Source organism: Schistocerca piceifrons, chromosome 10, assembly GCF_021461385.2.
Source record: "Schistocerca piceifrons isolate TAMUIC-IGC-003096 chromosome 10, iqSchPice1.1, whole genome shotgun sequence".
NCBI lineage: Eukaryota > Metazoa > Arthropoda > Insecta > Orthoptera > Acrididae > Schistocerca > Schistocerca piceifrons.
Genome location: NC_060147.1, coordinates 111,799,025 through 111,814,385, shown reverse-complemented (window position 1 = coordinate 111,814,385; position 15,361 = coordinate 111,799,025). Strand labels below are relative to the sequence as shown.

The 15,361-nt window shown below is 40.4% G+C and overlaps 1 protein-coding gene across 1 annotated transcript in view; it reads right to left on the bottom strand.

Moving 5' to 3' along the window:
• The window catches only part of LOC124718880, an 80,457-nt gene extending 65,655 nt beyond the window's left edge, over window positions 1-14,802 (bottom strand). Inside the window, exons 1-2 of the mRNA XM_047244517.1 lie at window positions 14,733-14,802; window positions 14,305-14,580 (exon numbers count right to left, since the gene is read on the bottom strand). Of these exons, the coding sequence (XP_047100473.1) occupies window positions 14,305-14,504 (200 nt within the window). The 5' untranslated portion in view covers window positions 14,505-14,580; window positions 14,733-14,802. The remainder of the gene's footprint in view (window positions 1-14,304; window positions 14,581-14,732) is intronic.
• Window positions 14,803-15,361: the final 559 nt, after the last annotated feature.

The following is a 15,361-nucleotide window of genomic DNA, read 5'->3' as shown; positions in this document are numbered from 1 at the left end:
AACATAACGCCTGGTGTACATCCAATGTGCACACAGACAGGTTGCTTGCAGGCCCTGAACTTGCCTATAGCTAACCAATGCACAGCCATCACTGGCATCAAGGCAGAACCAGCTTTAATCAGAAAACACAACAGACCTCCACCCTGCCCTCCAATTAGCTCTCACCTGACACCAGTTACGTTGCAATGGCAGTGGTGTGGGATCAGTGTAATGCACACTGAGTTTGTCAGCTAGTTGTATACAAAAGTACAGTAGTTTGTGAACTGTATGAAAAAGATCGTATATTTATATCAGGAAGGCCAATGTCATAAAAGAATTTGATGTGGACAAATTTAAAGAAGAATAGTGAATAAGTTGCCACACAAAGTCTGTTAAAATTGGTCAAGCGTAACCAATATAGCTGTAAGAACAAAGTCTACCAAAGCAATAAGTGTAATAATTACTGGAAGATTATCAATGGTGTCACTGCTGTGAGAGTGTGCCTTACTAGTACCTCACCTCAGTTTGATTTTGATCACTACTACCTTAGGCTCTGTGTATTTCTGTATTTGTCTGGGAGAATACTATATATTGTTCAATTTTTAAAGATGTGAGGAGTTATTGTAACAAAACCTCAAAGTCAAGCAGGGCAGAAATGTTTTTATTTCTGTCATTACTCCATGCACAAAGATCTGAGGGCCAAAAATCATCCTCTGAACATCTAAGCATAATTTGAGTTCATAAAATACCACTCTACAAATAACTTTAATGCCTACATAAGCACAAAATTTTGTTAAGAAGTGCCCAGGTTTAATGTGAAAATGTGTTTAGAGCAGGTACAACATACATAACATACTTTTAATTATTATGGTATTTACGGCTACATAGTTAATGACCAATCTAAGTCTTGTCCAAATGTTTGTGTTGTGTAACTGATACAGATGCCATTCTTTACCTGGACACTGAAGTAAAGATGACAATATTAAATTTCATGATAGAACACGCGACAATTCCATTGATATTCAAAAATTCTGCAGAAGAAAAATCAGGAGATATAATGTTCCTGCAAGATTAGTATTTTGTGCAGAAAAAGAAATTGCAATTAGGTTTTCTTTTTTATTCTCACTCATCTGGTGCCATGGGAGCCAAAGGCACTTTCATCTACATTTACACTCCACAAACCACAGTGAAATGCATGGCTGAGGGTATGTTACATTGTACCAGTTATTAGGTTTCTTCCTGTTCCATTTACACGCAGAGCACAGGAAGAGTGGTTCTTTAAATGCCTATATACCTCTACAGGGTGTTACAAAAAGGTACGGCCAAACTTTCAGGAAACATTCCTCGCACACAAATAAAGAAAAGATGTTATGTGAACATGTGTCCGGAAACGCTTAATTTCCATGTTAGAGCTCATGTTAGTTTCGTCCACCTACGCTCAATGGAGCACGTTATCATGATTTCATACGGGATACTCTACCTGTGCTGCTAGAACATGTGCCTTTACAAGGACGACACAACATGTGGTTCATGCACATGGAGCTCCTGCACATTTCAGTCGAAGTGTTCGTACGCTTCTCAACAACAGATTCGGTGACCGACGGATTGGTAGAGGCGGACCAATTCCATGGCCTCCACGCTCTCCTGACCTCAACCCTCTTGACTTTCATTTATGGGGGCATTTGAAAGCTCTTGTCTACGTCAGCCCGGTACCAAATGTAGAGACTCTTCGTGCTCGATTGTGGACGGCTGTGATACAATACGCCATTCTCCAGGGCTGCATCAGCGCATCAGGGATTCCATGCGACGGAGGATGGCTGCATGTATCCTCGCTAACGGAGGACATTTTGAACATTTCCTGTAACAAAGTGTTTGAAGTCACGCTGGTACGTTCTGTTGCTGTGTGTTTCCATTCCATGATTAATGTGATTTGAAGAGAAGTAATAAAATGAGCTCTAACATGGAAAGTAAGCGTTTCTGGACACATGTCCACATAACGTATTTTACATCTTTGTGTGTGAGGAATATTTCCTGAAAGTTTGGCCGTACCTTTTTGTAACACCTTGTATATGTACTGTGATTAATCTAATCTTGTCTTCAGAATTTCTATGTGAGCGGCAAGTAGGGGACCGTAGTGTATTCCCAGAATCATTATTTAAAAACAGTTCTTGAAACTTTGTAAGAAGGCTTTCTTGGGGTAGTTTCCATCTATCTTCAAGAGTCTGTCCATTCAGTTTCTTCAGTATCTCTGTGACTCTCACCCATATGTCAACTGAGCCTGTCATCATTCCTGCTGTCCTCCTCAGTATACACTTAATATCACCTGTTAACTATATTTGGTACTGATCCCACACACTTGAGCAATATTTCAAAATGGGTCACACAAGTGATTTGCAAGCAGCCTCCTTTCTAGACCGATTGCATGTACTCTATCAATAAACAGAAGTCCACTACCTGCTTTACTCACAAGTGAGCCTCTATTATATAATGAGCCACCATGTAATTCACAGGAAGCCGATATGAATATGTGAAATTCAAGAAAGGAAAAAAACTAAGGACGGAAGGGCCAAATCATTGAATACTAGAAACATTGAATTATCAACAAACATACAAAAAAGAGAATGAAAACATCAACAGCATTCAGGCAAATCCTTTAGCAAAATAGAGTACACAAATATGTGTACAGACTTGTGCAACTACAATGTGCCGACTGAACACACAATGCCAGGGCTGCAGTTTGGCAGGTAGAGTCCGCGCAGAATACCGTGGCCGGCAGGGCATGTGGCAGTGGAAGTGGTTGTGGGTAGGCACCGTAGAGGAAATGTGGAGCACTGGAGGAGAAGTGCTTTTCTAAACTGAAGCCTACACTCACATTTTCTGTAAATATTAAGTGGAGTCCTTCCACTCCCACACTTACATGGCGACCAATCAAAAAGATAGCTCCTTTGCTGTGGTTAGCATCTAAAAAGAATAACCACTGAAAATGCAAAAAAGGCGGCAATTCATTTTCATCTGACTTGTTAACCAGTTGTAACTTTTAGAGAAGTGTAACAAGTGGCAAATTTTGAGTAAAATCTACATATTTCTCTTGTTGCCATATTGAAATTTGCTTCTTTTGCATTTACACACAGTCACCTCACTAGCAAGTTGTGCAGGCACAATTGCGAGAGAATTCTGAAACAGTGTTTTATTAAGTGAGGAAATGAGGAAAAGTAAGGTCAGTAGCTTAAGAAAAAGCACATCCTCAGTACAAAAATAAATGCGTAATTTCTTCACTTATGTTGTTCGAAAATTCATAGCATTTCTAGTTTCAACAGCTATTGGTGGCCATTAAAATGACATTCTTTCATTGAAAAAGCCTGTAGTTAGTGGAATAACACAGTGGATAATGAACTTTGCATGATAACCATATGACAAAATACTCTTCTCTTTGCATGCTGTCATTTGCCAAAATCTCATTTCTATACCTAAAACCACTTCTGAAATACGAGGTACGTTGTGGATACTTCACTCTGGCTTTATTGGGGGTGTGTGCAATTGCAAATGAGAGAGCTACATCAGATCAACTTTCTCAATATTGATGTGAATAGAGACTTCCACCCTAGTCTAAAGAAAAAATTCAATATGTTAGCTACATACCATTATGTAGTAAGCACCAAACACAAAATCATAGCGATCCCCCACTGCAAGCTTTTTCAAATTTTGTGCAATGTCTTACTTCCTTGCAAACATCACAATAACTGTGATCGTTAACAAAATGATGGACACATCATCATGAAGTTCACATATAACACTATAAGTAACGCAAAAATGAATTTTTTTACCCAACAATTTCCATAAAATTGTTTGAGATTCTGTCATTGCCAACTGACAGAAATGGCGAAAACACTGTCAGCCTCCCCTTCTGAACAAACAAATGGATTCGCCCAGTGCTTTGGATGCAAATTGGTCACTGTGCATCAGTCACTGTATCCTGTGTGGCCTCTAGACTGTGATAAAGGTTTGTGATGGGTGCAGCGGCTAGAGGGAGAAAAGGTGTGGGAGGCAGGAGGAACTGGGGGGGGGGGGGGGGGGGGTATTTGACCAGTGACCTTGAAGGTCACTGCAGCCAGTAAGTCAGTGCAACACAAAATGACAATGTGCAGGAGAGGACCGAGATGGAATGCAGGACAAAAGAAAGCAGACTGTTGGACAGAAGGTGTGGATGCAGTGGGTCAGCAGATATTGGGAATGGGAGGATTATGGCAGTGAAGCATCTGCGTAGTTCGGGAAAGCTCGTCTGGGGCAGGAAGGATCCAGATGGCACGGGTTGCGAAGCAGCCACGGAACTCTATCACATCATGCTCGGCAATGCATTCTGTCACTGGGTGGTCAACTATGCTGTTGGCCACAGTTTGGAGATGCCATTCACTGGTGGACAACAAGTCAGCAGTCACGCCAACATACAACGCTGTGGAGAAATTGCTACACAGTTTGTATATGACATGACTGCTTTCACAGATGGTCACGCCTCTGATAGGATATGATAAGCTTGCGACAGGACTAGAATAGGATGTGCTGGTTGCAGGACTCACACCTGGGTGTTCTACAGGAATATGACTCCTGTGGCATGGAGTTAGGAGTGTGTGCCATAGCAATGCATCAGGATGTTGTATAGTTTGGGTGCGCAATACAACACCACTTTTGGAGGAGTATGAAAGATTGTGGGTAGTATGTCCCATTTCCAGGCAGCATAATCGATAGTCGGAGCCCTGGTGAAGGTGCCACTCTGCAGCCAATTCTTCGTGGAGCAGGCATCCCAGAACCACCTCTGCTTCCTCCTCACGACGTTGTTATACAATGAAATCACAACTAGCTACTTTATAATTCTAAAACTGAAATCCTCACCCTTCAACGCCTGGAAGAGCACTCCAGATACGAGTTCGACAATCATAAAATTTAATGCATCCTACCCCACCTCTGAGCACCACTACATCCATCCTAACCCAAGTGAACGCCCAGACAACTGCTCACACCTTGCATTGCTGCTTCTGCTATATCCACTTGAACTCCAAATATTTCACAAAACCCACTACACACACAAACCCGAAGCACTGTTGTCAACCTATCCACTAAAACCCTCTATCAAAGTTTCAGTCCAATTTCAAGGTCTCAGCTTCATCCCCAAACCCAAGATCGACCACACTGGGCTCATCGAAGTTCTCGCCTTCTCCCAGTCCCTATAGTGTGAACATTTCTTTGCTACCTATCCCTCCGACCAGATCTGACACTGAGTCTTGCCTCTCCCAGATCGTACAACTATCCGACTGTGACCCATCCCCTCTCATACCTAACCTGTCCTTACCTTCCGTGAATTCTTTACCTTTAACTTTGCCTCACCACCCTACCCCAGGTCCTTTCTCAAGAACTCCAAATTTCTCAACAGAAGAAACAACAGACATCTACAATCTCAACACAAACCCTGATTTTATAACCCTCCCTGTATACAACAGCTCCAGCACTGCCACGATGAATCTTAGCCAATTTGTGACAGAAAGCATCTGCATCACAATTTCTGCGAAATGTCTTCATAGCACTTCACGTTGATTGTGGTTCTACACTTGAGGACCTCACTGAGTAGAGCATTCCTTTTAACTACGGATTTTTTTTTGGTGGGAAAGATGTGGAATTGTCCACTGTTGACTTTGCTGTCTGGCCTCAAGCTGTTGCACAATAACGCGCGCACACACACACACACACACACACACACACACACACACACACACACACACACACACACACACACACACACAATTGGATAAAGGCTAAGATAAGATTCAGAGACTTAGTTGGGAAACACTAACATTCTCCATACAGCCTGGATCTTTCACTTTGGCAACCTGATTAAAGACATGTGTGAACATTGGTTTCAATTGGTTGAGGAAGTGCAAGAGTGGGTGGGGTTACGGATCCGTCAGTGGTCTATGGTGTTCTACAAAATACGAATTGATTGTCTCATCTCCTAGTGGGATAAATGTCTAAACATGTGTTGTGATTAGTTTTGAATGGAACCATTCCATGGTACCGTTGCGGCAGGTGTTTGGTTTTCATTTGACTGCCCCTCACCTGTATACTCTAGCTCACTACTCGATTCATCCAAAAGGCAGCAAAGTTTTAGTCCTCTTGTGTGCCTGTCAATGACTTGATGCTCCTATTCAGTGAGTTACCTTGTTTACTCTCAAATTATTTACTTTCTGCCTAAACCTTCCTTAACATATCTAAACATTACTTACAATAGTCTATACAATAAATAATGTTACAGTGCAAGACTCTCAACTGCTGTGAGGAACTCGTTACAAACAAAATCAGCGTGCCACAATGAAGCCTTTCAACTTAAGATTTGAAAATCTTGGGCTTATCATTCACATTTTTCAAATATACTGGACACCTATTGCAAATGAAAGCCACAGAGCAGTGCACACCTAAATGTACAGTGGTTAAAGAAGCTTTTAGAGCAAATCTTTTTGATCCAGTGTTCAATGGGAATGTGACAGTTAATTAACCACACATCCTATGAGGGAGTGCACGTACAGGGCTGGCACAGTATGAATTCTGATATGCTCAAACAATTGCCTTTATTACAGAGTGATTTGGCTGCACTTTTCTTGGTTACTAATACAAATATTTTATATGACTCCACAGAATTGTCCCAAAATCTAATACCACCTGTTGTAATACAGTGGAAGTATGCAAAGTAAAGAAGCTTTGACTTCATACTACCATCAACAAGAGAGATTATCCTTACAGAAGAGAGAGCAGTATTTGGTTTTGAACGAAGATGGTAAAAATGCCATACACTTGTTCAACTCAAGAATTAGTTAACAGTCACTTATCGACAGGGGAAGTGCATTTTGTCTACTTTCAAGCTTCATTTCATGTCAGTGGAGGACAAACCAGAAACAGGTAACAGGTATAGTCACATCATTTAGAACTGCGCCCAAGTGTTCTGTTACATACTTATGTTATACAAGTTCAGAAGGTATAAAAATAAATACTGAAAAATAAAGGAACAGAATATTGTTTCATTTTTTGTGCTTTTGTTTCACCTTGCAAGATCAATGAGCTGAAGTCTAGATCAGGGCCAGCAGCTCACCTGCTGCAATGTGCCAGTTTCACGTAGCCAATGGAACGATTCTTTGACACAACCAATAAGAGACGAGAACAGAGGCAATGTATTTCTAGCACCAAAATTGAAACCATTGTGCTGTTAGTTGTTTTTCAGTGTATTGGTGAGTTTCGAGAGGAATATTTTATGATTATGGCAGAGAGTGCTTCAAGGTAGACTGATTTAAGTGCCTTTGTTGCAAAGACACAAAATTGCAGCAAACTTGGTGGAAAAAAGACTCATAAGAGCTGAAAGTTTGTGTGGATGGAATCAACTGGAAGTGCAGCAAAATCCACCACTGGATCAATGATTTTTTTTGTTTTTTGTTTTTTTTTTTAATTAAATCATGGGAGAAGGCATGTGGATCAATGTTTATTAATACTAGACACTCATTAATTATACTAATAAACTACCTTCTCCCATGATTTAATTACAAAACACTGATCCACACACACAGTGTGGTCGTACAGATCAATTGCGTAGGCACCCAGGGCACCGAAATATTTAACTGGCTTTTCAAGTATGTCATTGGTTGCATCACAGTCCTTGTTTTGGAGATAATAGCACGGTTTAAATAGCAGTGACTCAAACAGGGAACAATTAAATTTCTAATCCTCTTCCACAACAATGTTTCACCCTTCCAACAAAATGTATTACTTTGAAATATGTCGTCTGCCTGCCGCTCTCTCGCTGGCTGTGTAACAAAAATAGCTGACACAGCCTCTTTCATTCTCATCCTGACTCACAGCAAGCACTGACAACATTCTTGCATAAAACACCTAAGTATGCCACTGGCCCTAGTCTTAACTTTTACCAATTAAGGCAACATCAAACATCCACTGAACTTTACTATGCATGAAATGCTATCAGTAAACTTCAAAAATTGCACTGCATTGTATAAACACTTAAAATGAACAGTAACAATTACTGCTACAACATAAGCAGCAGCTGACCGGCAGTGGTATGGGCAATAGCGCAATTGTCTTATCAACAGCTACACTGAAGCAGACTGCCTGGACTGTAGAAACACAATTATGGATTAGCATTTCTGCAGATAGAATCAATTGTAATTTGCTGTAATGCATGCTGTGTCGTGTACACCTTCCAAGTGGAAAAACTGAATGTAGCAGTGCAGACTGGATATAGCAGCACACAGTCATTCTTGAACTGATGTATTCTAAGCAATGCCAATCAGTTTCTGTTGGTACATCTGTCTTCTTATTGTCTGCTGCCATGCAGTTTTAAACACATTTTGCAGTGTGCACAAGTCCAGTATCTCTCGAGTATCTCTCAAAATGGGCATGTGTAGTTGTGTGGTACAGTAACCATCACTACAGACAGTTCAATGCCTCCATAAATGCAGGCACTTTTATGATTACAGACCTAACATATCTGAGACTTGCCGTATTTAGAAGTAATACACTGTATCATCCATCAACTAAAGCTCTGTCTACTGTTTGTGTTGTAGGCACTGTTAGAAATCGCATTACAGAAGCATTAGATTCCACCTGTTTGCTTTGATCCACGACCTCATCAATATGGCTCAAATCGCCACTCTCAGCATATCCAATATGGTGACAATGATGTCACTACACACACACACAACAACAAACTTTAAAAAACAAAAATGACACAATAACATCTCATTCAAAACATAAAATGAAACTATCAGAACAACCATGGAAAATTGGAGGTTTAGGGCTGGGAGAAGCAAAATATGGAAAGAAAAAAAAAAAAAAAAAAAATGCATGATCCAAGAACAAACAATATCACAAAAAAAGTTACAGCATTCTGCTACACCAACAAAAACTACGGAAATTGGACATTACCCTTGACCTATGTAGCTCAACCTCAGCAGTTAATTCCAAAGATCCAACACCTACAACTATGAAAAGTGGAACCAAATCCCAACACCTCAACAACCATAAATCGGACATCACTACATCAATTAAAACACAACCAACTTATCATAAATATGCAAAACATCACAACTACTACAGAATAAACCCGAAACAAAACTCACCAACAACAACATCCAGCAATATGATCTAGGTTGGCCGCCACCACACACACACACACACACACACACACACGTAATCACGGGTCAACAGAAACATCCGATCTCACGCGTCGGCTTTGACCCGTGACGTAAGGGTGTTGTGGTGTGTGATGTCATTACGGCGCGGAGTTTGGTTTGTGAGTGTGGCGTATTTGTAGATGTTGCCTCGTTGACGTTACCTTAGTAGGAGTTTTAGGGTCTGTAATATATAGTTTACCTTTTTACTGTACTTTTTGTTTTAACGTCGTCTATGAGGCTTTTATCAGTTTGCCATTAGATTGTTCAATCTTTATGGTCTATATGTTTTGTCGCTACTCGTTATGTCTAATGAATCAATATTTTTTTTTTCTTTTTTTTATTTGTTCCTTTTTTTTATCTTTTGATTGACCTACACATTGATCTGTAGCGTAGCCCTGAATACGAGGTTAGGTTGGGAGTTTTTTTTTTGGCAGGGGGGTCAGGGGGGGCGCAGCCCCCCCCTGCCTGGCCTTGAGTACCACTTGTTTATTATTATCTTTGTTTGCTATCAATGTTAGCAGATTGTTCTTGTGAAACCTTTGTGTGTGTTGTTTTTCTATGTGTTTTCGTCTTTGTGATACGTATGCAACGTTTCTATATCCGCCATATTGGAATTGTCGTTTCCGCTATATTTGTGACGTCATGGGTCAAAGCCGACGGGTTAGATCGGACGCTTCCGTATTTCCGTAATCACAAATAAAAAAAACATAAAAATAAACCAAAACCAATCACACCTTACGGAACTACAATGGCTGTTAAATAAAGAATGGTCCTTCTCAATTAGTCTCCCATGAATGCGATGCACTTGTCCCAGTGTTTCTGCCAGTCTTCAAATACATGCTGGAAACCATTTTTTGAGAGGTCCTTCAAAGTTGCCTACGCACCCTTCACCACTGCTTCTGACGATTGATAATGCCTCCCATGAAGGCGTTTCTTCATGTTAGAAAATAGAAAAAAATCACATGGGGATAAATAAGGACTATAGGGGGGGGGGGGGGGGGGGGCAAGGGATGCACTTCACATTGATTTTTGCAAGATATTCAGCAACAACATTGGCAATATGCAGCCACGCATTATCATGGTGCTGCATCCAGCCTGCTTCATGGAAATGTGGTCTTTTGCACCTGATATGGACCTGCAATGTTTTCAAGGCATCCCTGTAGTACTGTCCAGTTACTAATGTATGTGCGGATACAACATGCTGATAAACCATTCCACGAATATCAAAGAATGAGATGACTGTAACTTTCCTAGCAGAAGCAACCACTTTTGCTTTTTTCGGGGTTGGTAATGGAGGAGATTTCCACACTGAGCTTTGCTGTTTGCTATCATGATCTAAATGATGTAGCCAAGTTCCATCAGCAGTGATTACATTTGAAAGAAACTCCTCTAACATCAACTTTAACTGCATGCAGACCTGCACGTGAATGTCCTTTTGTTTAGGAATCAACAGCCTTGGAACTCATCATGCACAAACATGCATCCTGTAATTTTTCTGTCACCATGTAGGTGGCATCCAAAGTGTTCAGTATTTCAGAAAGTGATCTTCAGGTAATTCGTCGATCCTCTCTCACAAAATGACAGCAGCAGTGTCGATGCTTTCTTCTGTAAGAGCAGTAACTGGAGCACCGGGTCCACCTTCCTTTAAAATTGATTGTCTCCCATCTTCAAACATTTTAAACCACCTTCGAGCTGTGGTGTAGGAAAGAACAGACTCTCCATAGGCCTCCTGTAACATTGTATAGGTCTCAGCTGAAGATTTGTTGAGACAAAAGCAGAATTTCAAAGCAGCATATTGTTCCTAGTATGTTACCTCCATTGCAACGGTACGCGATACTGTACATGTCTGACCTTGCCTGCCTCTCACAGACGGGAGCCAGGAGTCCCAACAATGAAACTACTATGGCGTGTTTGTTGCACATTAAGCTAACAGAATATCAAAAGATTAAATTTTAGTGCAAGAAATTATGACCATAAAAAAATTATGATCATTCTTTACTGAACAGCCCTCGTATAATAACAACAACCGAACTGGTCTCAAAACATCCACCCCTCCACCCACAACCCACGTGATTAACCGCTCCCCCCCCCCCCCCCCCCGAAAACACCCGTACAAACACAACTCCCTTAACTTACCATCAGCCTATACACCTGCCCGACAGCCCTCAAAAACAAATGTGAAAAATACTATGATTTCCTCGGACACTCTTCCGCCAGCAATACTCATCTCATTGAGATTGCAGGTTGGAAGAGCGCCTCTTCCCCCTCCCTGTAACTGATGTAACTGCCTTCAAAAGTCTCTCTATAGTGTTAGTATAAGCCATACTTTCATGATTCTTTAAGTAAATACTGTGATTAACCACTAAATGACCATGTCCCGTCTTCCCCAAACACTCACAAGACGAACATGCATCAGATACTACAGTACTACCCTCATCAATATATTCCTCAATCAAATCCATCAATTCCCTCTTACTAAAACCCTCCAAAACCTTAAAAAAACAAACAGCATACCCACTCCCTGAAATAATAGCCCCCCCCCCTCCCCCCATCAACCTGAGAACACTCTCTCCCATGTCTCCACTCACTGAACTGAGATTCATCAATCTCAGCAAGCATGCCTTGCCCACCCACCTTCCACTTGACATACTCAGAACAAACCACTTAACAAAATGAAAACCAATCCAACATCGTTCTCTCACTCACACCGATCTGATGTGCACAAAAACTGATAGAGGACCTAAGTCAGCAAATCAATCTCCCTCATGGCCCAACCTAGACATCTCAATCAGCTACCACATCTAATCAATCCCCAGATATTATCCTGCTGACATCATAACAATATATATGCACCCTGGTCCGAGCTGCCGCAACTCTTGTAATTGTCATATTAATGTATTCTGCAATGAGCCCAAACAAACGCAGAAATAGACATCATATCTTCACCCATCTCCACACACAATGAAGTGAATTTCACTGTCATATCCATACTTAACACAAAAAAACTTCTTTCCACACAACAAACACCAAACCATAAGACCTAAAAAAAAAAAAAACCTCAGCAACTAACTGAAAACACTTACAAACCACATTACAAAACCAACTATGTACACTCAAAGCGATGTTACCACTATCATAACCCAAAATCAAATGAACCCAACACAACAAGTTACACTCAGCACATACACGTACACCACCAGAGGACACCACCAAACACAACACAACATCTACAAACACAACCAACTCAAAAACTCTACACTGTAGTGACATCACACATCACAACACCACTATGTCTTGGACTAAAGCAGACAGATGAAATCAGATGCTTCCATTGACCCTTAGAAACCAACCAGACACTGCCTCAGACTGCTCAACTTCTCGAAAATATATTTTTTGAAGGACACAATAGCATAATACCACATGTGCTACAACACTAATCAAAGTTTTAAAAGTTCACTAAATCTCATTTGTCATGTCCAGTAATGATTCAGTGTTAGAAATAAAGTAGTTCAGTTATCTACATAACTACAAACAGTTTCTTCAACTGCTACTCTACAGAGTTATCGGGAAAAATCAAGATTTCTTAGTGGGAAGTCTTCCTTGTTTTACAGTTCGCAATAAGCAAATCAGTAATTACAGTGCAACAAGTCTTTCTCATTAAATTTGGCCATGTTCCACTTCCAAGTGAAAGCACCTGTAAGTGCAGCAACGAGCTGAAAGCACTATTTTCATTAAGTAAGAAACTGCCGAGAGACAGACATGGGGCAAGAGCATTTGGCATAGTGCAAGATTTAATCATTTTGGTTACGGCAGACATACAAAATAAGTATTACATGTCTGTTGAATAAATTTCTAGAATCATAATCAACAATATTACGAAAAGGATAGATTGCTGCTCACAGTACAGACAAGATACTGAGTTGCTGACAGGTACAATGAAAAGAGTGTTCCGCTTTTCTGAATTAGCCTTTGGCTGACAGCTAAATGTGTAACAGTCGTTTCATAGTGCCTGTCTGCAACTCAATGTATCATCCTTACTATGAGTACGAATCCATCATTTTCCTAACAGTGCTGATATGCCAATCTGTAGTTCAAACTACAGAATCATCAGCACTTTTAATTTCGGCAATACAAAAAACCAAAAGTTGTAAGTAACATTTTCAGTCTGCTTTATCAATTGAGTAACATGAGGTTTTTTCATACTTATCCAAGGAGAAAGACAACTCACTAGAGACAGAGGGTACAAGATTAATTATACAGTAAAAGCCAGTTTGTTAATGGCATGAATACATGTGCCACAAACATTTACCCAATAGGTTCCACACATACATTGAAACAAGCAGTGAAGGGCACAAAACGAAGTGAGTGTAAAACACGAGCTTCATCACATAAACAATACTTGTAATTTACATACAACAACTAGTTCCATGATAAAGGGCCAGTATTCTTAAGATTTACTAATTAAAATATGAAGGAATATGCTTGAATGAAGGCTAAAGTAGCTATCACTTCCACTCTACACACACACACACACACACACACACACACACACACACATACATATATATATATATATATATATATATATATATATATATATATATATATATATATTATATTCTCTCCTCCATGCTGCAGACTTAAATGCATAAGAACTGTGGGTCATTAATTAGTTAAATAACAAATCAATGCCTCAAACAAATATGCATATTAATGGGTCAGTTGTTAAGCAATATCATGACAAATGTACCATAGGAAGGAAAAGCCTTTTCCACTTCACTGATATGGAATAGTGTGGGTATTGGTTCAATGATGACCCCCTGGAAATTGGCTCTATGTATCAGAATTACTTTACATGAAAATGAAAAAATGCAGGGCTTCTGTAAACTCACAACAAAGTATGTGTACAACATTTATTTCCAGTTCAGTTAAGTGGTACTAAAATTTGGACGCATTTGAGAAAGAAAACCAGAATACCCACACTTTCAAACCAAGAGTTTAATAGCGATTTCGGAGCTCAATGCACAAAGTTAACACGCTACCGTATTTTGTTAATGCACTACACCAACTACGGAACTGACAAATGTATCAACTGATATCTTACCCGATTCTATATACCTTATCAGTCCACAACTGTGCAGCTTGTGACAGCACTTTCCAGCGAGAGCACACTTTCTGTACAGTGCCTACGAGCTCACTGACTGACATGTGAGAAAAGATCTTTAATAAAATCTCATCTGGCAAGTCACGAATGCCCACACGCCGGGTTTCTGACTGCTGTGGATTCAAATTTATTACAGACATCTCAGGCTGTAAGCGTGTATCGGCACTTCCTGGACCACAAGTCACAGTGGACAGAGCGGCAGCAGATGACGCAGTACTGAAAGAAAAAAAAACCGACCATGTACAAGCATTTAAAAGAAAAAAAACAGGTGTGGTTTCAATTTAATCCTAATGTGTGTGATGTTATTGGCGTCAATAGTAAGCTTTTTGTACTACAGAAAACGTTCGTCACAGCCGCACATTGTTTACCTGTTGCTTCCAACGCTTGTCGCTTGACAGTTGACACTGCGTAGTGCGCACGCATAATCACAAACCAACAAATGAGAAACGCGACTCCCGCGTTAAAAAACAAACAGCGACAGCAGCGCCCGAACTGGAATGGAGAGGAACTAAAGAAAAGTAAACATTGTCCGCGTCCTCCCTTGCGTAAATCTTAATTATTTTGTGCTTTTAATTTTTCTAATATAAACCTTCCGAACTTCCCACGTTATTTTTTTGGCTTCCATCAGAATAAAACAATTTAATCGTAGCTACAACATACTTCAGTATAGGCGTGACTGTAACTCGTCTATATCACAATATGAACTGTATTTTTTTTTTAACTTCCTGGCAGATTAAAACTGTGTGCCGGACCGAGACTCGAACTCGGGACCTTTGCCTTTCGCGGGCAAGTGCTCTACCAACTGAGCTACCCAAGCACGACTCACGCCCCGTCCTCAAAGCTTTACTTCTGCCAGTACCTCGTCTCCTATCTTCCAAACTTTACAGAAGGTCTCCTGCGAACCTTGCAGAACTAGCACTCCTGAATGAAAGGATACTGCGGAGACATGGCTTAGCCACAGCCTGGGGGATGTTTCTAGAATGAAATTTTCACTCTA